General features: G+C 41.6%; 1 protein-coding gene across 1 annotated transcript; it reads left to right on the plus strand.

The window, feature by feature from the left end:
* The first annotated feature begins 431 nt into the window (after positions 1 to 431).
* Positions 432 to 21,017, plus strand: LOC128949965 (creatine kinase S-type, mitochondrial). Its single transcript, XM_054294857.1, has 9 exons — positions 432 to 583; positions 4,007 to 4,205; positions 5,589 to 5,684; positions 7,557 to 7,778; positions 9,627 to 9,712; positions 13,921 to 14,044; positions 17,552 to 17,686; positions 18,019 to 18,144; positions 20,898 to 21,017. Exons 1-9 carry the CDS (start codon positions 432 to 434, stop codon positions 21,015 to 21,017), a joined length of 1,260 nt encoding a protein of 419 aa, XP_054150832.1.
* The last annotated feature ends 1,805 nt before the right edge of the window (positions 21,018 to 22,822 follow it).

Here is a 22,822-nt window from a genome sequence, read left to right on the forward strand (position 1 = left end):
CAAAATAGTCCTTCTGTGTTATATACTTTTGTCTGCCATTTTTCCTCCAGTATTGCACCTTTTTGGTCAGTGGAAAGCCACCTCTGTGTAATGCATTTTTGCTATGAAGCAAACTAAAGCATTCAATTATGGCCCTAAATCATTAACACAATTAAAATACTCTGAGTGTTGGGTTTAGAATTGTGTGCTCAATATAGCACTAAAAATCAGTTGATTTCCAAGTCTACCAGAGGTATATATATAGAAATACAGTAAATTCTAACCATTTTTCTTAATGCACTATTTCAATGCAAACCAATAATTAAAATTATTGCTTCATTTATTGCACTACAGTTAAAAGTGAGGGTTTGTTTTTCACTTGCATTGCATGAGATCTTCTGTGTTGATTTCAGGTTGCCTTCTCTTTTAGAAATTGTATCCTTCCAAGACAAATGGCTAGCGCATTCTGTCGTCTCCTGGCTGGCCATGCAACTGCTGCATCCTTTGCAGCAGCAGGCACAGGGATCCTAACTGCTGGGTACCTCTTCAATAAGCAAAATGTTAAAGCTACTGTTCAAGAAAAACGAAAACTCTTCCCTCCAAGGTAAGCTCTTTGGGTTTACTAGTCACCTGAGCATAGGGCCCAGCTAACTGAGCTAGGCATGATGTTTAACTCTTTGGGGGAGGAAGATCTCCATTAAAGCTGCAGAGCACCTATTCCCTCACTCAAACATACCATCTATTTGTCTGCATATGGATTGTTAACTGTCAACCTAAAACCCAGCATCCTTTATTAATAACTCCAGTTTTAGATAGCACTGACAATGGCCTTCAAGGACAGAAAACAGGGATGTTCAATCATATCAATATACTTACAAAATCATTGCCAAACAATAACAAGCCTGAAAAATGGTTCAATTTTTAGGCAAAGCACAAAATCAGTCCTTATTTTATCTTGTCAGCTCTTGAATGCTTTCAGTGTCTATTGGACTGTCTGGTTGCATAGATTCTAATATTAGGAAGCATAAAATTATTTCAATTATACAAGTAGTGAAGAAATATCTTCTATAACTACTGTACTTGAAATATTCCTAATTCTGTTTAAAACCTAGTTGGTTAATAATTAGAAACGAACTACAAATATGCATGCTGACTTTGCTGGCCATATTTGTGAAAAGACAAAACACCCCAAAAAAGGACCAGGCTTTGACAGACTTTTTTTTTTTTCCCCATGGCAAATAGCATCTTAGTTCAAACAAACTCTCATAAAAGTAATGGGATTGTGCATAAAGCAAAGTGCTGTCAAAACAAGGTAAACGTGATCTGACTCACAAAAATGCTTTCTGAAAGCATATAGTCTTCATTTTGTCTGCTTTATTATATTGTACAGCTTTTGGTAAATAAAACCATTAAAACAACCTCAAATATTGTTTAATAGATTCCTAGCTGATATAGATCAGACAGTTACACTGATGTCCACAAAGCTGCAAGAATATTTCAGTTCAGAATGAGAGCTCTTAGTCAGTTAAGCATAATTAATTTCCTACTTGAACAAAACAATGTTAGAGCACTTTTAATTCTCAGTAAGTATCTTAGCAGAGATTTAATAGGCTTTAATACACTTTCAAGGATTCATTTGTCTGGTTGCTCCAAGTAACAGAAAACTGCTATTGTCTGTTAGTGGAGTTGCCCAGCAGTGCAGTGTGGAGTACTTTGTGTGACTTCAATATACCTCCCTTCCTAAATTTCAGTGCAATGTATTGTGATGGGTCATCTTTGTATGGCTGCCTTACACCCACACAGCCACTCTCTTACTTCCCCTTGTTAGCAAGACAGGAGGAGAAAATAAGGTTAAAAACCTTGTGGGTGGAGATAAAGACAAAGAGATTGGAGGCCAATTATCATCATAGGCCAAACAGACTTGACTCGGGGAAGAATAATTTTTAAAATTGCCAATCAGTTGTAACAGAGTATGATATTGCGAAATAAAAACAAAACTAAAATCACCTGTCCCCCACACTCCTCTTCTTCCCAGGCTTGACTTCACTCCTAACTCTTCTACCTCTTCCTCCCGAAGCGGCATAGGCAGGGATGGGGAATGGGGGTTCTGATCAGCCCATAACACTTTGTCTCTGCCACACCTTCCTCCTCACACTGTTCCCCTGATCCAGAGTGGGTTTCCTCCCACGGGATAGAGTCCTTCATGAATGTGTTGGTTTTGCATGGCCTGTTTTTGGTAGCAGGGGGGCCACAGAGGCAGTTTCTGTGCGAAGCTGCTAGAAGCTTCCACCATGTCCAGCAGAGTCAATCCCTGATTGCTCTGAAGATGGACGTGCCGCTGGCCAAACCTGGGCCAATGAGAGAGGTTGGTAATGCCTCTGTTATGACATATTTAAGAAGAAATTCCAAACAAAGTGGGGGCACAGTCTTTTTCCTAGCCAGAGAACATGAGGAGGTGAGAACATGTGAGGGGAAACCAACATGGCGACACCAAGGTCAGTGGAGAAGGAGAGGGAAAAGGTGCTCCAGGCACCGGAGCCGAGATTCCTCTGTAGGCCATGGTGATGACCATGGTGAAGCAAGCTGTCCCCCTGCAGCCCATGGGGATTCTGGGGATGCAGAGATCCACTCAGAGACTGGGGGAGAGGTGCCCAGGCCAGAGCGGGAGGATGCCTAGAGGAGGCTGTGATCCAGTGGGAGACCCAGTGGAGTGAGAGGGGGAGCCCCTGCTTCCAAGTTGGAGCAGCCTGTCTTTGAAGGACTGCACCCCGTGGAAGAGTGATCCATGCTGACACAGTTTTGGGAGGACTGTTTGTCCTTGCAGGGACTCACGTTGCAGCAGGTGCAGTAGAACTGCTGCTTGTGAGAGTGGACTCATGTTGAAGTTTATGGAGAACTGTCTCCCATGGGAGAGACCCCACAGCATAGCAGGGGAAGGACTCCATTCCCTGAGGAGTGGAAGAAAACCTTGGGTGATGAACTGACCCAACCCCATACTCCTTGTCTCCTTGCACTGTCAGTAGGAAGGGGGGTTGGGGGAAGAAAAGGTGTTCTTAAGGGCTTATTTTACTTCTCAGTATTCTCCTCTGATTTTGTTAGTAATAAATTCACTTTGCGCCTCCAAGCCGAGCTTGTTTTGCCCTTGGGGTCTTTTCTCTCAGTTCTTATCTCAACTCATGAACCCTTCATTTAATTTTTTTTTCTCTCCTCTGCCCAGCTGTGGCAGGGGAGGCTGAGTGAGTGCCTTTCTTAGGTGCCTGGCATTTGGCCAGTGTCAAACCACAACAGTGAACTTCAGTGCGAATCCCTCCGAAGAACAAACTGCAGTTCTTCAAGAACTGTTCCTGCATGGGTCCTCCACAGACCACAGTTCCTGCTAGAAAACCTGCTCCTGCATGGTCTACACTCCATGGGCCACAGTTCCTGCTAGGAGCCTGCTGTATCATTGGCTCACCATGGGCTGCACCTTCCCTCATGGCATATCATTCTCTTCTGGCATGGGATCCTTCATAGGCTGCAGGGGTTTAGCTTGCCTCACCATGGTCTTCACCACAGGCTGCAGGGGAATCTCTGCTCTGGCACCTGAAGCACCTCCTCTCCCTCCTTCTTCACTGACCTTGATGTCTGCAGGGTTGTTTTTTCTCACATTTTTTCTTACTTTTCTCTCTCACAACTACTATGCAGTGTCTTTTACCCTTTCTTAAATATATTATCACAGAAACGCCACCAGCTTCACCGATTGGCACAGCCTTGGCCAGTGGTGGGGTCCATTTTGGAGCCCACTGAAACTGTCTCTGAGCATGGAGGCAGCTCTTGATTTCTTTTCATAGAAGCCATTCCTGCAGCCCCTCCACTAGAAAAATCTTGCCACATAAACTGAATATAGGTATAAACCAAGAACTAATTATATTTTTCAGCTATGCTGTGTATTCCATATTTCCTGATCCCTTAAGTAGTTTCTTAAACTAGCAAGGATTACTGTTTAAAGATATCATATTAAGTGCTTATTATGTTTTTTTCTCTTCAGTGCAGACTATCCTGATCTCCGCAAACATAACAACTGCATGGCTGAATGCCTCACACCAGCAATTTATGCCAGGCTAAGGGACAAGATGACTCCCAATGGCTACACCCTAGACCAGTGTATCCAAACCGGGGTTGACAATCCTGGCCATCCTTTCATTAAAACTGTGGGTATGGTTGCAGGTGATGAAGAATCCTATGAGGTAAAGTATTTTCACAATGCTATTACATTTTTTTCAGTTTGTATGGTATATTTCACAAGACCTCATTATATGAACACATAGTCGAATATGGACTTCTAAGAAAAATTGTGACCCAGGGAATATATATGGGGTAGATCATGTACATTTTCCCTACTCTTAATGAGGATTTGAATGCTATTCTACATTAGGAAAAGCAGTGAATATGAGGCATTGCTAAAGGAGCCCTCTATACTGCAGTCAAAGTCAATAAAATATGGTTGTTTGGGAGCAATCCTCTATTTGCCTCCAACAACTGCTCTCTTTCCTAATACTAAACATAGTTTATGGAAAAACAGCAGGAGACATCAAAATAAAGGTAATATATAAATTACACTGTAAAAAAAACTGTGTCAGAACTGAAAAGAAAATGGCTTCTGTGAAGTGCTGGGCATCTTTAAGCCGTAACTAGTGGACCCTGACAAAAGCCAAAGACAGTATTAGTATATAAAAAAGAAGAAAATTCTTGTTTTTATTGACCTATGTGATCTGCTTCCTTCAGTCTACCATACAATAGTATATTATTATATAATCTCTTAAGAGTATCCCAAATGCTAGGCTGCTCAACATGGAAGAAGACATCTGGTATTCTGGGACTACCAGCTTCTGTGATTTGTTTTACTTATTTAGACATAGTGGCTGCCTTGAAAAGCTCTGCTAGAGTTATTGCTGCACAACAGAATGAAGGTGTGATTGTGATGTGTTGACATACATGTGCTAAATGGTTCTAAGTAGCACCAGTAGTCAATGGCAGTGAAGACAGGTATTCTCATATGACCTAAGAACAGGGCAGAAGCTGCCTGGATACTGAACATGTATTTTAGTTGCTAATAAATCCTGAAATTTAATCTGGTTGCCATCACATATGGTACCTATCTGGGGTAACTAGAATAAGCTTGCAACTAAAGTAAGGTGCAATTTTTGTTGTGAAGGTGAGCAACCACTATAGAACACTGTTTAGGTCAAAATGACTGAAATCCACCACCAATAATCTCCCAGTTTATTGTTAGGAGACAGAGGGTGAAATTTCATGTTCTGCTTCTGTAATGTACAGGAGAAACTCAGAGCAATTGCAAATCTCATGGCAAACTACTGGCAGTTACCATCTGCTACATAAACAATAGATCTATTGAAAATAGATTTTGAGAGGTAATTTTTTTGGATGCGTTTTCAAAGATACAACCCACATATGACCCTTCCCTTTATATTTACCCCAGTCAGCACTTGCTGACATCCATGGCTATCAGCCAGGAGCCTGTACCAGGGATTTCCCTTGGGACTGAAGTTAGTGCAATAAAGTGTTTCTATGATAGTGAAGACTTTTTGTAGATTCTCTTGACTCCATAGGTATTTGCTGAGATTTTTGACCCTGTCATTAAAGTGAGACATAATGGCTATGATCCATGCACAATGAAGCATCACACAGACCTGGATGCATCCAAGGTAGGATTTAAATAAAATAATGAGGAAATCAAAATTCAATGCTGCTGCTTACAATGATGATATTGTATGTAATAGTACATTTTTCCCCCAGTCAAACTCCAGTGAAATTGAGGAAACTGGCTAAAGAAGCTGGAATGACACAAATTACTGAAATGGCACATCCCAAAGGGAGTATGTCTGAATGAAGTGAGCTCCGTTTCTGTCCTTTCTTATTGCAAGCATGTTAGTTTACAGCTTAGATTTCCTGGGGTTTTCAGCATCTGACAAGCTAGCATCTACATGGCCTTTCTTTCTCTTCCTTATTATTTTCTTCTAATTTCCTCTCTTTACTGGACTACTTTTACCTGACTGCTGCATTCAATTACACCCTGACATTATGCAGAAGTGTCTGAGGTACAAGACTGTGCAAAAGGAGCAAGCTAGGAGCCAAGAGTGATAGCAAGACAGGCAAAACAGTGGATCCACCAAAGGCACATTTCCACAGTACCCAAGCAAGTAGAGAACAGGTGAACAGGACTAGTTAGAGTAAACAGGTTTGATGCCTAGAGAGGCTGACCTAGAACAGAGACTAGACAGAGTTAAAAGAATAAAGTAGGTATTTATTAAAAGGCCTTAAAGGATACACCTTGGGCAGTACAAGAGCCTGGCCAGGGCTACACCCAAGATGGACGACAGTCATGAGTTTTCACACTTTTCTAAGTTTTGGTCCATTTACATATTGGGGTTAATTGTCCAATTACAGCTTCAGGTTACGAAGTCCCATCCTCCTGGTTGCTTTCTTCAATTTGCCATTGTTTATGCTTTTGCACCCAAGGCTGTCCTTGGTTCTCAAGCTGGAAAAGGATTGTTTTGTTTAACTATCCCATGGAGAGACCTTACTAACATTTAATATGAAGTTCAGAGTAACACACTAAGGCAGTATAGAATCTGAAAAATATGAAAGCTAAAACTTAAGGCATCAGGTTCAGCCAACAGGCCATTGATTGACAGAAAACCCCTTAGTGACAAGGCAAGTCTGAGGACAGGTCAGCGAGACAGGGTCAGGATAAACAAGGTACAAGACCAGGCACAGGCATACTTACAAAGTAGCTCAGACAAGGACTGAAAGGTGCCTTAAATTAAATGCAGCTCAAATCAAGGTGTAAAGACTGCAGATGAAACTCCTCAGAAATCTTTTTCAGACAGCTAGTTTCAAAGTTGTTGGATCCATGGTTACACAACTGTGCAATATCAGAGCTGGATAAAACCCAGTGGAGAGAGGGTGAAAGAGGTTTGAAGAGATCCTTGGTGCACTCATGGACCTAACAGCAAACTAGTTGCATTCCTTCCTTGTTCTTAACAGAGGTATTGATCCCAGCTGGTACAAAACATTTGGGGCTTTGCCTAATGGCACTGTGAGCCTGTTCATGAGCTAAAGTTAACCATGTATTTAAGGATCAGAGTGAAAACATTCCCCTTCTCCTGCACACACAGAGTCAAGTCTTAGCCATTGCTTAGTATTTCCTTCATAGTTCAATAATGGCATTGATTAGTGTCATCTTAGACTTTCTTCTTTCAAGAGAACTTCCACATCTGTCTGCATTTTCATGTTCATATCCATGTTTCCAAAAGCCATTCAGATCTTTTCATATTCCATGCTGGAGCTAAGAAAAATCAGCTGATTACTTTGTCACATTCAGTCAGCAAAAGAACTTTGAAGTTTCTTAAAAAACCCTTATTATTTGAAACAGAAGGGTTCCTAATGTTCTGTGATATCTAGAAGAGGTCATGATTCCTGGGCAGAAAGGTGACCCATTTTTTATGATGGGATTTTTAAATGGTGCTGTACAAAATGAGTGACTGTATGTAAATTAAAAAACATTTTTACTTCAGATCACCCATGGTCAATTTGATGAGAGATATGTCCTCTCATCACGAGTACGTACTGGTCGTAGCATTCGGGGTCTCAGCCTTCCTCCAGCTTGTACCAGGGCAGAGAGAAGAGAAGTGGAAAATGTTGTAGTCACTGCTCTAGCTGGGCTGAAAGGAGACCTTTCTGGAAAGTACTATAGCTTGACAAATATGTCTGAGAAGGATCAGCAGCAGCTTATTGATGTAAGTATAACTCCATGTTACATGTCTGGCTTTTGCACGTGTCCTCCTTTACTAAATGAGATGTCTTTCATGTCTATTTCTTCTTGTGTATAGGGGTAACTGAACCAACCAGCACAGGTTGGTTCTCTGGTTCAGTGGCAGTGTCTGTCACAGGGGTTGGAGTAAGTGCAGGACCTGTCACCGGGGCTCAAGTAGCCACAATGTCTATCATTTGGGTTGTAGAAGCCTCAGTGCCTGTCATTTTGTCATCGGATCCAGAGACCTCTTCCCCCTGAGGGTACTGAGTAGTGTAGAACAGGGTTCTGTAGGCATTAGCCAGGCCCCAACAGGTTGCAGTGATTTGTGTCTCTCTGGAATTGCCAGGGTGACAGCATACTTCTTCCTAATATTTACTAGTTTTTCAGGATTCTACACATTTTCAGGGGTTCCAAAATGTTGAAGGTGGTCACTGTCCTGGGTACTTGCCCATATTTTCCCACACCCTGCCATTAATAACTATCCATCCTTGAGATAGATGCCTGGGTGATGTTCTTAAATAACTGTTTAACCTTAAACAAGACCTGAACCATATTCAGCAACATGCTGGCTCCTAGCACAAAAATCAGGTTGATTTCAAGGCTGTGCAAAGGGTATTCAAAATCTTTAAAGTTCTCAAATGCTACTGTAATCAGAGGAAGGAGGGAAGGAAATCTCCCCCATAGGTTGGCTCTCCGGGAGAGAAAATGAAAGATGTAATTATTGATAATTCCCAGTAGATAGCTGTTTTGATGGTGGGCAGGGTCAGTACCAAAGACAGACACCAACTTAAGGATTAGTGTAATTTACTATAATACAAAACTGCAAAGAATTACAAAAGGGTAAGCTAAGCAATCCATCTAATCATTGCTACAAAAGAATGCCTATAGTGATTAAGAAAGATACATCACCAGTTACCACAATACTTTACCACTTCATCCAGATCCGCACAAAATCTGGGGGAAGACACTGTCACAGCAAAGGACTGGAGGACCATTCCTGGTAACTGGGAAATCCTACAGGTGCACCCACCTACAGGCAAAGAGGCTTCCAACTTCACTGTGAGAGTAGCCCAGCTTTTATGTTGTTGAATAAACAAGCTACTATTATTTCTAGTATGGAAATATCTGGTTTCATTCTCCTATTGGGTTTCTCCCAAAGCCTGGCCAGGCCTCAAGGAGGAACCAAGGGAGTTGTCTTTGTTCCTACACCCGCAGACAAGGCCAGATATGGTCTTGTCTAGTTTCTCAATATGGACACGTGAATACATGTTTTGCCAAATTAGCATATATCATATTGCTAATAATACTATTTTAATGGGTGGATACATATAATATTTGGTTGAAAGGTTTATCTAGAGGTCAACTTTGACCCAGACAAGTCTGTCGTGGTTTAACCCCAGCTGGCAAGTAAGTACCATGCAGCCACTCCTCAGCTGCTCCAATTCCCCTCAGTTTATATAATGAGCATGATATTCTATGGTATGGAATATCCCTTTGGCTAGTTCAGGTCAGCTGTCTGGGTCATGCTCCTCCCTAGCTTTTTGTGCACCTCCTCATTGGCAGACCATGGGAAACTGAGAAGTCCTTGAATTAGAGTAAGCACTGCTGAGCAACAACCAAAACATGAGTGTGTTATCAACATTATTCTCATACTTTAAGTCAGGAAAGAATCAGGTTCACAAGCCATGCTATTTCATTTAATTGTATTGACTACCTTAATATTAAATGGATAAGACAGGGTTATACTGCTTCCCTTAATAAACTTCAATTTATTTTGTATTTTCTCTTTCTCTGTTTTTATTTCTCTTCCTGGTCCTGTTTTTGTGTCCAGGATCATTTTCTCTTTGATAAGCCAGTGTCTCCTTTGCTAACATGTGCTGGGATGGCACGTGACTGGCCAGATGCCAGAGGAATCTGGTATGTTGTGTGATATGTAGAAGCTTGTGTCATGTTTTAAAAAATGTATTACAAGTCTCCTTGCTTCTCCTAACCCCACAGTCACTCTGCACTGGTACTCATAGCATGTTCAGTTTGTTTTTAAATATTTTTGTAGTGTTTTAAATGATTAATTGAAGAAAAAAAACCTTTATATTTTTATAGGCAAAGACACAGAAATGATGCAAGGATTGTTGAAGTGTTAAAAACCATAGAAGAGCTTGATAACAGTCACAAAGGAATTAGGGCTTCTCCCACAATAAAGGTGGAAGGATCAATACCCCAGCTGAAATGCATCTGCACCAATTCCTGCAGCATGGGCAGCAAACAGGAGGAGCTGGAAGTCATTGCACAGATGAAAAGCTATGATATAATTGCAGTCATGAAAACATGGTGGGATGACTCAGAACTGGAGTGCTTCAATGGATGGCTATAAACTCTTCAGAAGGGATACGCAAGGAAGGAGAGGCCATGGGGTAGCCATGTATGTTAGGGAGTGTTTTGACTGTTTAGAGCTTGCCAATGGTGATGAAAGGGTTGCATGTTTATAAGCAAGAACCAGTGAAAAGGCTTACAAGGCAGATATCCTTGTGGTCTTCATTTAACCAGGATAAAAAGGCAGATGAACTATCCTATGAGCATCTGGGAGTAGTCTCACTAGCCCTTTTTCTCTTGGAGACTTCAGCTTACCACTTGTCTGCTGGAAATACAATACAGCAGAGAGGAAACAGTCTAGAAGGTACTGGAATGTGCAGAAGAAAACTTCCTGACACAGCTGGAGAATGAGCCAATTAGGGAAGACATGCTTGCTGGACTTTTTGTTTGTGAAAAGAGAAAGAACTGTGGATGATACGATGTTTGGGGGCCATTTTGAGCACACCGATCATGAAATGATAAGGGTTTTCAATTCTTGGAGAAGTAAGAAATATGGTTACCAGAACTGCTACCTTGGACTTCTGGAAGGCAGACTTTGGCCTGTTTAAGGGCCTGGTTGAGAGAGTGCCTTGTGAGGCAGTCCTGAAGGGCAAAAGAGTCCAGGAAGCACCGCTAGAAGTTAATATGGCAACTTCCATAAAAGGCAATAAAAATAGTTGTATAAATACATTAACAACACAAGGAGGACTAAGGAGACTCTCCATCCGTTATTGGATGGGAGGGGGAAACATGGTGACAAAGGATGAGGAAAGGCTGAGGTACTTAATTTCTTCATTACCTCAATCTTTAATAGTAAAATCGATTGTTCTCAGTGCACCCAGCCCTCTGAGCTGGAAGACAGTCAGGGAGCAGAATGAAGCCCCATTATCCAAGGGGAAATGGTCAGTGACCTGTAACACTACTTAGAAATACAAAACTCAATGGGGCCCAAAGGGATTCTTCCAAGAGTACTGAGGGAGTGGACACTCACCAAACTGCTTTCAATTATTTACCAGCAGTCCTGTCTAACTGAGGAGGTCTCAGTTGACTGGAAGTTACCAAATGTGAAGTCCATCTACAAGAAGGGCCAGAAGGATGATCTGAGGAACTACAGGCCTGTCAGCATGACCTTGGTGTGCAGGAAGATTATGGAGCAGATCATCATGAGTGCCATCAAATGGCATGTACAGGACAAGCAGAGGATCAGACCCAGCCAGCATGGGCTTAGGAAAGGCAGGTCCTGCTTGACTAACCTGGTCTCCTTCTAAGACAAGGTCATCCACTTAGTAGATGAGGGAAAGGCTGCAGGTGTTGTTTAGCTGGGCTTCGGTAAAGCCTTTGACACAGTTTCACACAGCATTCTCCTGGAGAAACTAGCTTCTCATGGCTTGAAAGGGTGTACTCTCACTCTCTACTGGGTAAAAAACTGACTGGATGGCTGGGTCCAAAGAGGTGTGGTGAATGGAGTTAAAACTAACAAGTGATGTTTCTCAGGGCTCACTATTGGGTTCAATTCTGTTTAATACCTTTATTGATGATTTGGATGAGGGCATCGAGTGAACCATCAATATATTTGCAGATGACACCAAGTTAGGTAGGAGTGTTTATCTGCTTGAGGGCAGGAAGGCTCTGTAGAGAGATCTGGACAGACTAGATAGATGGGCTGAGGCCAATTGCATGAGGTTCAACCAGGGTAAATGCCAGGTCCTGCACTTGGGTCACAACTACCCCATGCAATGCCACAGGCTTGGAGAAGAGTGTCTAGAAAGCTGCTCAGTAGAAAAGGACTTGGGGGTGTTGGTCAATAGCTATATGAATGAGCCTGAAGTGTGCCCAGGTGGCCAAGAAGACCAATGGCACGCTGGCTTGTATCAGAAATAGTGTGGCCAGCAGGGCGAGGGAAGTGATTGTCCTGTACTTGGCACTGGTAGGGCCACACCTCAAATACTGTGTTCACTTTTGGGCCCCTCACTACAAGAAAGATGTATTGGTTCTGGAGTGTGTCCAGAGAAGGGCAACAAAGCTGGTGAAAGGCCTAGACCACAAGTCAGATGAGAAGTGGCTGAGGGAACCAGACTTGTTCAATCTGGAGAAAAGGAGACTGAGGGGAGACCTTCTCACTTTCTACAACTACCTGAGGTGGGGGGTCAGCATCTTCTCCTGGGTAAGAAGCAATAGGATAAGAAGAAATGGCCTCAAGTTGCACCAGGGGAGGTTTAGATTTGATATTAGGAGAAATTTCTTAACCAAAAGGATTGTGAAGCATTGGAACAGACTGCCCAAGGAAGTGATAGAGGCACCATCCCTGGAGGTATTTAAAAGACGTAGATGTGGCACTTAAGGACATTGTTTAGTGGTGGACGTGACAGTATTAGGTTAATGGTTGGACTTGATGATCTTAAGTGTCTTTTCTAACCTAAATAATCCCATTATTCTATGATTCTACATAAACTATCATTAATAACAGCAACACAATGTAGCACCATAAACATGGGTTCTTCTATGGGTTTTTTAATATGTTTTTTCTATTTCAACATAAAAAATTGATTTTAGAAAGAGTCTGTGAATCACCATGAAATTATTTCCACAGGCTTTTGTCAGGTTTTACAGTGCATGCTCCCTGACATAGTCAGTTTAACTTATCAGAATAATACTGGATAGGCTTCTGAACATGATGCAGTATTGCCATAGAACAGATTTTTTTTTCTGTGTTGTGGTATCACTCAGCATTCCTTAATGCAATGGGAAGATTCATTTAATTAAAGAAGCTGAGTCAGGAAAACATCAGTCTCTGGAAAATCCTACCCTGAATATTTGTACATGACTGAAAATTAAATAACTGGACCTCTCTGTAATTATAACGTGTAATTATAATGTCAGGCCACAGGATGCTTGTACCTATTCAGTTTTGCATTGTCAAAGTGTGAAAAGCAAGCTGCAGTAAAAGGCAGGTGGCAAGTTAGGCTCTCAGTGAAGTTGCAAATTTCACATGTTTCAAGCTTGGTCATATTCTACTGTTTCTATGTACAAATCTTATCAATCACTTTCTACATTCTGTTGAAAAATTGTTGCAAAAGATAGAAAAAAATGAGAAAAGCAAGGAAAATTGACCTCAGGTTTGATCTAGCACTTTATAAACCTAGTCATGACTAATCTGTCTGGAACAAGAATAGATAACTTCTCAGTAGGCATTATCTTAATTGACAAGCCAGCATCTTTAATGCAGTGTCCAGAAGCAACATGTAGCTGTTTTCCTCAGACATATAATTTGACTGATGTGGCAATTCATTGTTATAAAGTGATATGAAAGGCACTGAGATTTGATTTAGAAGACAATACAATTAGGTATGGTCATGTGGCTGTGCCCTCAGGTTTTTTTCTAACTGCACAATTTTCTAACAACAGTAAAAACCATCCCCAGGGACTGAAGATGCAGAATTTGGCTTCTCCCTTTACCTGTTCCCTTAGCAGCTGTACATCCCAACTGTGTTAATGTTTGAAGACATGTTCTTCATAGCTCAGCTTCAGGGCAGCATGATGTAATCAGAGAAAACTGCTCTTCTCACTGTGACTTGAGAAACCTGCATAATTCCATTGGCATGGGGGAATTAAGATGTGAAAGTAGCTTAACTGCATCCTTAACTGTGCAGAGAAATGTTATTTTGTAGTGCTTAACCTCTTCACAGTCCTGAAAGACTGTAATGAAACTAAGGATACTGAGAGTTATTTTTCAGGGCCTATCTTGTGTTTAAAGCTGTTTTTTTTCTCTCAATCAGGCATAACAATGACAAGACATTTCTTGTCTGGATTAATGAAGAGGACCACACCAGGGTGATCTCCATGGAAAAGGGTGGCAACATGAAGCGGGTGTTTGAAAGATTTTGTCACGGTTTAAAAGAGGTAGTAGCTCAATGAATTTAGTATACCTGTTTGTTTATTGTTGGGCTGTTGTCAGCATTACTTAGCATGATTAACACTGAACTGACATCTCCAGAAGCAACAAAATAAAGTAACACTAGTTCAAGTAGCAACCCACATTAATAGCAGTTAAAGAAGGAAATAAATTGTTAGCTGAGTTGTAGAAAAAATAGGTAAAATGTCATTTTAGCTTTTGTATTACAATCTTCAGCACTGAATGACTAAAGAAATGTTTTTTCTTTTTCCTTGGAACAATTGTTTTATTTGTCTCACTCTGGAAAAGCAGCTTTCACTCCAGCTTCTCTGGATTTCCAGACTCCCCTTTCTCAGGAAATCCCCAACTGCTGTATAGCTTATACAATTGTACATTCCCACATTGCTTCAAAGCCACCAGCACAGGCCTTCACCTGAAAAAAACCCCAAACAAATACCACATGGCAAAGTAGGGAAAGCAGGGAACTATAATGTTTCTACATGTATATTAGCCAGAAAAGGAAAGTCAAAGAAGGTGTACCCCTCCTGATAAACAGTGCTGGTTAACTGGTAACAATGGATGAGAAGGCTGAGGTACTCAACAATTTTTTTCCTCAGTCTTCAATGGCAACCTCTCTTCCCACACTTCTTCTGTGGCTATACGGCAGGATGGGGACTGGGGAGCAAAGTGCTTCCCACTGTAAGTAAAGATCAGGTTCATGACTACCTGAGGAACCTGAATGTATAAAAGTCTATGGGACCCAATGAGATGCAACCCAGTGTCCTGGAGGAATTGCCTGATGTAGTTGCCAAGCCACTCTGCACGATATTTGAAAAGTCTTGGCAGTCAGGTGAAGTCCCAGGTGACTGGAAAATGGAAAACATTGTCCCCATCTTTAAAAAGGGTAGAAAGCAGGACCCTGGGAACTACTGACCTGTCAGCCTCACCTCTGTGCTTGGGAATATCATAGAACAGATCCTCCTAGAAGCTATGTTAGGGCACACGGAGGACAGAGAGGTGGTTCAAGGGAGCCAGTACTACTGTACCAAGGGCACATCCTGCCTGACCCACCTAGTGGCCTTCTATGATGGAGTGACTACATCAGTGGACTAAGAAAGAGCTACAGATATCATTTATCTGGGCTTCTGTAAAGCCTTTGACATGGTCCCGCCCAACATCCTTCTCTCTGAACTGGAGAGAGATGAATTTGATGAGTGGACTGTTAGATATATAAGAAATTATTGGACAGTCACATTCAGAGGGTAGTGGTCAGTGACTCAGAGTCCCAATGGACATCAGTGGTGAGTGGTGTCCCTCAGGAGTCTGTATTGGGGCCAGTGTTATTCAATGTCTTCATCAAGAACATAGACAAAGGGATTGAATGCACCCTCAGCAAGTTTGCAGATGACACCAAGCTGAGTGGTGCAGCTGACATGCCTGAAGGACAGGATGCCATCCAGAGGGACCTGGACAAGCTCAAGAAGTAGGACCATGGGAATTTCATGAGGTTTAATAAAACCAAGTGCAAGGTTCTGTACCTGAGTAGGGGCAGCCTCTGGTATCAATACAGGCTGGGGGATGAACACATCAAAAGCAGCTCTGCTGAGAAGGCCATGGAGGTGCTGGTGGATGAGAGGCTGGACATGAGCTGGCAATGTGTGCTTGCAGTCCAGAAAGCCAATTGTATCCTGAGCTGCATCAAAAGAAATGTGGCCAGCAGGTCAAGGGAGGTGATGCTGCCCTTCTACTATGCTAATGTGAAACTCCACCTGGAGTGCTGCATCCAGCTCTGGGGTCCTCAGCACAGGAAGGACATTGACCTGTTGGAGTGAATTCAGAGGAGGCCACCAAGATTATTAGAGACATGGAACACCTCTGCTATGAGAAAAGGCTGAAAGAATTTGGTTTGTTCAACCTGGAAAAGAGGCAGCTTTGGGGTTTACCTAATTATGGCCTTCCGGTACCTAAAGGGAGCCTACGAGAAAAATTGAGAGAGACTGTTTACAAGAGCATGTAGTGATAGGACAAGGGGGAATGGGTTTAAATTGAAAGAGAGTAGGTTTAGATTAGATATTAAGAAGAAATTCTTTACTGTGAGGGTGGTAAGGCACTGGCACAGGTTTCCCAGAGAAGTTGTGGATGCCCCATCCTTGAAAGTGTTCAAGGCCAAGTTGGATGGGCCTCTGAGCAACCTGGTCTAGTGAAAGGTGTCCCTGCCCATGGCAGGGGGTTGGAACTAGATGATCTTTAAGGTCCTTTCCAACCCAAGCCATTATATGGTTCTATGATTATCTGATTGAGAAAATGGTCCCTGAAGGTAAGTTCAGAGCATCTCTAAGAAATTTTGAGTATGTGGTGAGTTTGGAAACATGGAAAAACAAAAGTGCCTAGCGCATGCATCATTGGCATCTGGGTGGTTCACTAGGATCTGGTATGCTTTTTAGACATATCCATGAGACTGAATGATGTACAGGATTGGGGTCTAAGTGACAGCTTGTGGATGTTGTTTCCATGTTTTCCTCTGCTACTGTGCTTATCTCTTGTTCAAAAGAAGTGGACCTCTGGACATTGACATATGGTCAGATAGCTTTGGAAACTGTGACCAGAGCAAGTGTATGAGGCAGGAAATCAGATCTAGTTTCTTACAAGCAATTTCTGCATCCTCACACAATATTTAAATGTCAGGAGAGTCCATTATTTTGTATTCTTCTGCAGAATGGAAATATTTGCCTATATTGCAGAGGACTTGTGAACTTGAACTGGCATAGGTATCTGATTATCTTCTGACAGTGGTTTTACTGAACTGAAATTGTATTTGGGTCACAGAATTAAGTCTCAGAAGTGTATTTGAGTGGACAGAATAGTGGCTTATTCAAAGGTCAATAGACCTTTATGATATTTCTGAGGATAATGATTTCAGTCTCCTTTGTAACTGGGTTTTAGAATTACTAATGAAAATCATTATAGAGGACCTATGTAGTCTTTTCATAGTGGAAGCAGGGCTATGAATTTTAGGCATTGAAAAATCAAGTGTCCTTCACCTAGCATCATGTAATCACCATGAAAATTATATAAAACTAGGCTTTGGCTCCTTTTGTTTGTTCCACAGTATTTGAGATGTTTGGACTTGTGCTTTGCAACCTTGCTCTAAAAACACCTAGGCCAGAAAATCATTTATACTATAGGTAAAAAATTATTATGTGACCATATAGTTTCATGGGCTAAGGCCATGTGATAAAGTGCTAAAGAGCTTTCAAGTCAAGGGCGGTTAGAAAATGATGAAGAAATTTTTGTAATATTCACTGGTAAACTTGATGCCTGATGAATACAAAGGCTCATACTAGAGCCAAACCAGACTTTACTTGAGTATATCTATATGCACCTCCATCGGTAAATTGTGAAGTTAATCATCAACACAGATACAAAGTGAAAAGAATTTTATCTATAAATAACTTGGAAGATGAGATAGATGTATGCATTTCTTTCTTTTTCCTCTTTTGTTTTTGCCTTCATAGGTTGAAAGACTAATTAAAGAACGAGGCTGGGAGTTCATGTGGAATGAACGTCTTGGATATGTTCTGACTTGTCCTTCGAACCTAGGAACTGGTTTACGTGCTGGAGTCCATGTAAAGCTGCCAAAGCTTAGCAAGGTACATAAATTGTTTAAAAGGCCAGTGATATAAATCAGGTCTTCATGTGATCTATAAATAAACAAATAAAAAAATGACAGTTTACAGCAATTGGATGTTTGCAAGATGTGCAGCAGCTAGGTCCCAGGCATAATGCATGACTGAGCATACTTGTATTATGAAAATTATTATATTTGTTATGGAAATTAATCTACTCAGCAGACAAACACAGGCCATAATCCAAAGACAGAGGAAATTGTCTCTGCCTGTCATTCTGGAGATGGTATTAGATCATGGATAATAACAATAAGCAAGGCAAAAGACAATATGCACAAACCTATTTCTTCTGTTAGGATCCCAGGTTTCCAAAAATCCTGGATAACTTGAGGCTACAGAAGCGTGGCACTGGTGGAGTGGACACAGCAGCTGTAGCAGACGTGTATGATATCTCCAACCTGGACCGCATGGGTCGATCAGAGGTAACTTGTTTGTTTTATTCCTTGCTTTTAAACTCAGATCTGCACTAAGACTGTTTCCCTCCATCTGAGTTCACTAAGAATTCAGTCATTTTTTGGAGTTATGGCAGTTTTTTCTCCTTGTGAATTTAATCCAATGAAATGGCTTACACAACAAAAAATTACTACAGTGCATGCAATGTTTGCCAAATATGACAAGTTCCTGAGCGAGTTCCATAAATGTGACTGGTTTACATCATGTGCTGAAGCATTTTGTTGAAAGCATGCAGGTACTAGAAAGATTTGGTTGTGGTAACAGAATTCCCTTGGGACAATGTTTCTCAGCATCACAGCATGAACTTTTATACCCGAATACCTCCTGGACTACACAGCTATGAGATAGGTGTACAGGTTGTCTCTCCAGTGCTGGGCATGAGCTATGTATCTAAGAATCATAGGATCATAGAATGGTTTGGGTTGGAAGGGACTTTAAACATCATCTGGTTCCAACCCCTCTGCCATTAGATGGGATGTCACCAACTAGATCAGGTTGCCCAGGGCCCCATCAAGCTTGGCCTTGAACACTTCCAAGGATGGGGCATCCACAACTTCTCTGGGCAACCTGTGCCAGTGCCTAACCATCCTTGCAGTAAAGAATTTCTTCTTCCTAATATTTAATCTACACCTACTCTCTTTCAATTTAAACCCATTCCCCCTTGTCCTATCACTACACACCCTTGTAAAAAGTCCCTCTCCATTTTTCTGAATGAGGTTCACTGTAGTTGTACACTGGGAACAGAGCTGCATACTGTACATTGGACAGGTATCTGCTGTGTCCAGTGCAAAATGCTGAGGAAAGAAGCAGGATTTTAGGACTAACCCACACAGGGAATCAAGCACTGACATTAAGAGTGGATTAACATGCCGTTTTCCTTTTAGGATTCAGTCATGCACTTTCACTGTATTGTTTGACTGGGATGGCATTAATTTTCCCCTGTGCACCCCCCCTAGTACTGTGCTTTGCATTGGTAGCCAGAAAGGTGTTGATAACACACCAGTGTTTTGGCTACTGTTGAGCAGCGCTGGTGCAGCATCAGTGCTGTCTCCAACATTATGACCCCCTTACCAGTGGGCTGAGGGTGGGCAAGATCTTGAGAGGGGGCATAACCAGGACAGCTAACCCAAACTGACCAAAGGGATATTCCATACTATATCACATCTGTTCAGATATAAAAGCTAAGAAAAGGGGGGGGGGGGGGGGGGGCATTAATTATTTACAGTGTTTGCCTTCCAGAGCAACCACTACACATGTTGAAGCCCTGCTTCCTGGGAAGAGGTCATAGATCACTTGCTAACAGGAAGTAGAGAATAAAATCTTTGGGGTTTTTCCCCATTGCTTGCATGTGTGCCACCTTTGCTTTTTCTTTAGTAAACTGCCTTTATCTTGACTCATGAGGGTGTTTTCCTATGTTATATTCTTGCCCTCCCTCCCTCTCCCCCCCTCCATCTGAGGAACGGAGTGATAGAGTGGCTTGGTGGGCAACTGATATCCAGCCAAGGTCAACTTACCACAGCAAGTTAGTCTCCAGAAGCTTTCAAGGCTCATGCTACTACTGGACTGGGGAAATGAGTGTGTCTCTTCCCCTCCTTGCACTTCCATTCCAATTAGTTTTCAGTTGACTGTTTTCTCATAGGAGAACATAATTTTTGCTTTTTCAGTCCCTCAAAGAACTATATGGCTTTAAAATTAAATAGCACAAAACTATACCAGTATCTTAATATCACAGAGTAAGTTTTCGTTTCTATGGTTGATGATGTATAGATTATCCTCTGCAATTCACTAGTGTCCATTTGGATGCAGTGCATTCTTTCTTCTACAGTACTGACTGTGTATTGAATAAAGCTGTTGTATCTCACAGAATATAGGTAAACAACAGTCTAAAACATCAAGAAGTAAGCACATATGTACAGATGCTTTAAGCATGCTAAACAGTAAGGGAGAGCTCTGCATGATTCTGAGTCATTTCAGTATTACTCATATGTCTCATTACTATCCATCAAGAAAATACAACTATCCTACTTTGTACAGAAGAAAAAGTGCCAGTAGTCTTCACAGTCATTTACCAAATGTCAGACCAACGTTCCATAGCTTTTAAGCCCAAACACATTTGGATAAAGGTATTAATCCAAACCTCACAAGATGCTGTTGGCAAAACACCAGAACCTCTTTATTTACACTGGCATTTGTTGCTTCAGAGAGAACTGCCCAGTGACTCTAAACATCCATGGCACTGCCTTTTCACTTTCTTTGTCCTAATATGTAAATTGTGAGAACACAGCAAATGGGAATCCATGGCTTTGGCATACTGTAGTTCTCAGCATCTTGTATTCTCAGAGTGGTAATATTTGAAATAGGTGTCTAAACTCAAGCCTAAACCTTTTATATAAGCATTTCTGTTTGTCTATTTATATAGGCATATCTGTAGGAGCAGAATTTGGTGGAAATTAGGGGACTATTTGAAAATTTCTACTGTTAGAAGGCCAAGCTCAGCATGAACAGGAGAAGGGGTAGGGAGAAGGGAATTACTATGGGCTTCCACTCGACCGATGCATGACCTATATTTCCTGTGTCACAGCATGTGTGATCTCTGTGTCCAGGTCATGATTCTCCTTGGGTCTGGCTTTACTTGCAGTCTTTGCCATACAAACCAATTTTTTCCTTCCTCTATTAACAGTGTTGCCTAAATCTTTTCTTCTTATTGTTTTTCTTGTTGTAGGTAGAACTAGTTCAGATTGTCATTGATGGAGTCAACTATCTAGTTGACTGTGAGAAGAAACTGGAAAGAGGTCAAGACATTAAAGTACCACCACCATTACCTCAGTTTGGCAGGAAGTGATCTTGTGGCTGATGTCTGTTAACGATAAAAAATATGGCTGCCATTTTGACAGAAAGGCACCTCTGTATATCTCTATTTAAATACCTTGTTTAATAAAACACTGCCTGATACCCAACGTCTCTCTAGATGCCTGGTCACACTAACAGAAAATAGTCTTAGTGCAGCTTTAGTAGGACAACCACTTTGTAGGGACTGCTTCCTTTTCCCTTTGTCTTCTCAGCAACCTTTACCTTGGCTTTGAACCTTTCTTTCTTGGCTGATGATAAGGAAAGTATTACCTGAATCATGCAAAAGGCACAAATACATAACTCTGGCTTGTATGTACACTTATGGCTATATTTATGCAGACTTCTGAGCACCTGAGTTTTATTCACAGAAGCACTTGTCTTGAATGCCTATCCAGAGTACAAAAATCTCTCAGTCTGAAGGGCAGGTGCTTGCAACATGCTCATTACTTTTTCAGCATTCAACACCATGTTCAAAAGTTAACTAGAGCAAGCAGCTGCAAGAGGCTTCAGTCTCTGAAGTCTGCCACTTGACCTGTCATCTGGAACTCATTGGCATCTCTGTATGGGAGATGTCTCTTCTCTGTCCAGGACTGGTTTGCAGACAAACTTATTTACTATGTCATCCCAAACCTTCAGACTTTCTTAGCTCTGGTAGAGCATTCACCAGGTCACTTTCAAGTGTTTTCCTCAGGTACTGTTGCGGCACAAGGAGGCTCAAGACCCTCAGTGTGAGAATCAGCAAGCTTCCTTTATTGAAGAGAGCACCAGACATTTATTTACAACAAGTAATAAGCTCATGCATATTCTGTAAGCTAAGCAGCCTATTGGTTATACTACAATATCAGCTCTTCCTCATTCTTTAAAACTTACATTTCTTTTTCTCACGTCTCTCTCACTACTTGTTATCGTACTACAGCCATGCTCAAGGACACAGTGTTTTTTGCAGGTGCAGAAACTCAGATTAGCTGGGTTCTTGTCACGTAGCTATTTCTCCACAAGGTACCACCTCTGGCCTTAGACTGCAGCAAGCTGAACCTAAAATCAGAAGTAACAAATATCAGTTTTCTGATATTCTGTATCCAACAGAAACTTGCCCAGCATTACCTCTTCCAGTCTTTTTCTGCAGCTTTCTGGTCACGGGTAATAGGGACCAGGCTCCAGCACCAGTCACCCAAGTGCCCAGGATGTACTGGAATACAGTACCCTGAGTAAAAGCTTCTCAGTGCTGACCACTGTTCCATGTGGTGAGCAGCTTGGAAAAACAGCAGAGTCCCTTTGCTTATCTTTTGCATATGAAACATATTCAGTGTTTCACAGTAACCTTTCAAAACATGCTCTGGTGAATGTGCTGTATGTATCGACATTGAGCTGGGAGTAGTATCTGTAAGGCTATGTAGAAGAGGAGAGTATCTGCTCATGTACTGATTTTGCATGGCAAGGTTTTGGTAGTGGGGAGAGCTACAGGGATAGCTTCTTTAAGATATCAGAAACTTCCCCCATGTCGCTGTTGAGTAAGAAACGACACAGACTCACCAGAAGGCTGGTTTGCACAGCATCTTGCTTTACTTCGAAAATCTCTCCTTTATACATTGTTCCAATACAGATAGACCAGATTGGTCAATTAATCAATACATTTCACCTGATTGGCTAATTAACAAAAACACCTTTCTTAAAAACAGTCTTTGAGAAAGACAGGAAAGCAGAGAGTAGGAAAACACCACCTGCAGGTTGTTTATAATAACAAGCTATCATTGTTTCTCTGCAACTCCCTAAAGTCTCACAAGCTGATCCTGGGAA

The sequence above is a fragment of the Melozone crissalis genome, unplaced genomic scaffold (assembly GCF_028551555.1).
Source record: "Melozone crissalis strain CALT ecotype California unplaced genomic scaffold, PUWL_Pcris_2 ptg000354l_1, whole genome shotgun sequence".
NCBI lineage: Eukaryota > Metazoa > Chordata > Aves > Passeriformes > Passerellidae > Melozone > Melozone crissalis.

Excerpts from the sequence above, each read along its gene's own strand:
- LOC128949965 (XM_054294857.1), top strand. The coding sequence starts at position 432 with ATGGCTAGCGCATTCTGTCGTCTCCTGGCTGGCCATGCAACTGCTGCA. Across the intron at positions 5,685-7,556 it reads CAGACCTGGATGCATCCAAG|ATCACCCATGGTCAATTTGA; the intron begins GTAGGATTTAAA and ends TTTTTACTTCAG. Across the intron at positions 17,687-18,018 it reads AGCTGCCAAAGCTTAGCAAG|GATCCCAGGTTTCCAAAAAT; the intron begins GTACATAAATTG and ends TTCTTCTGTTAG.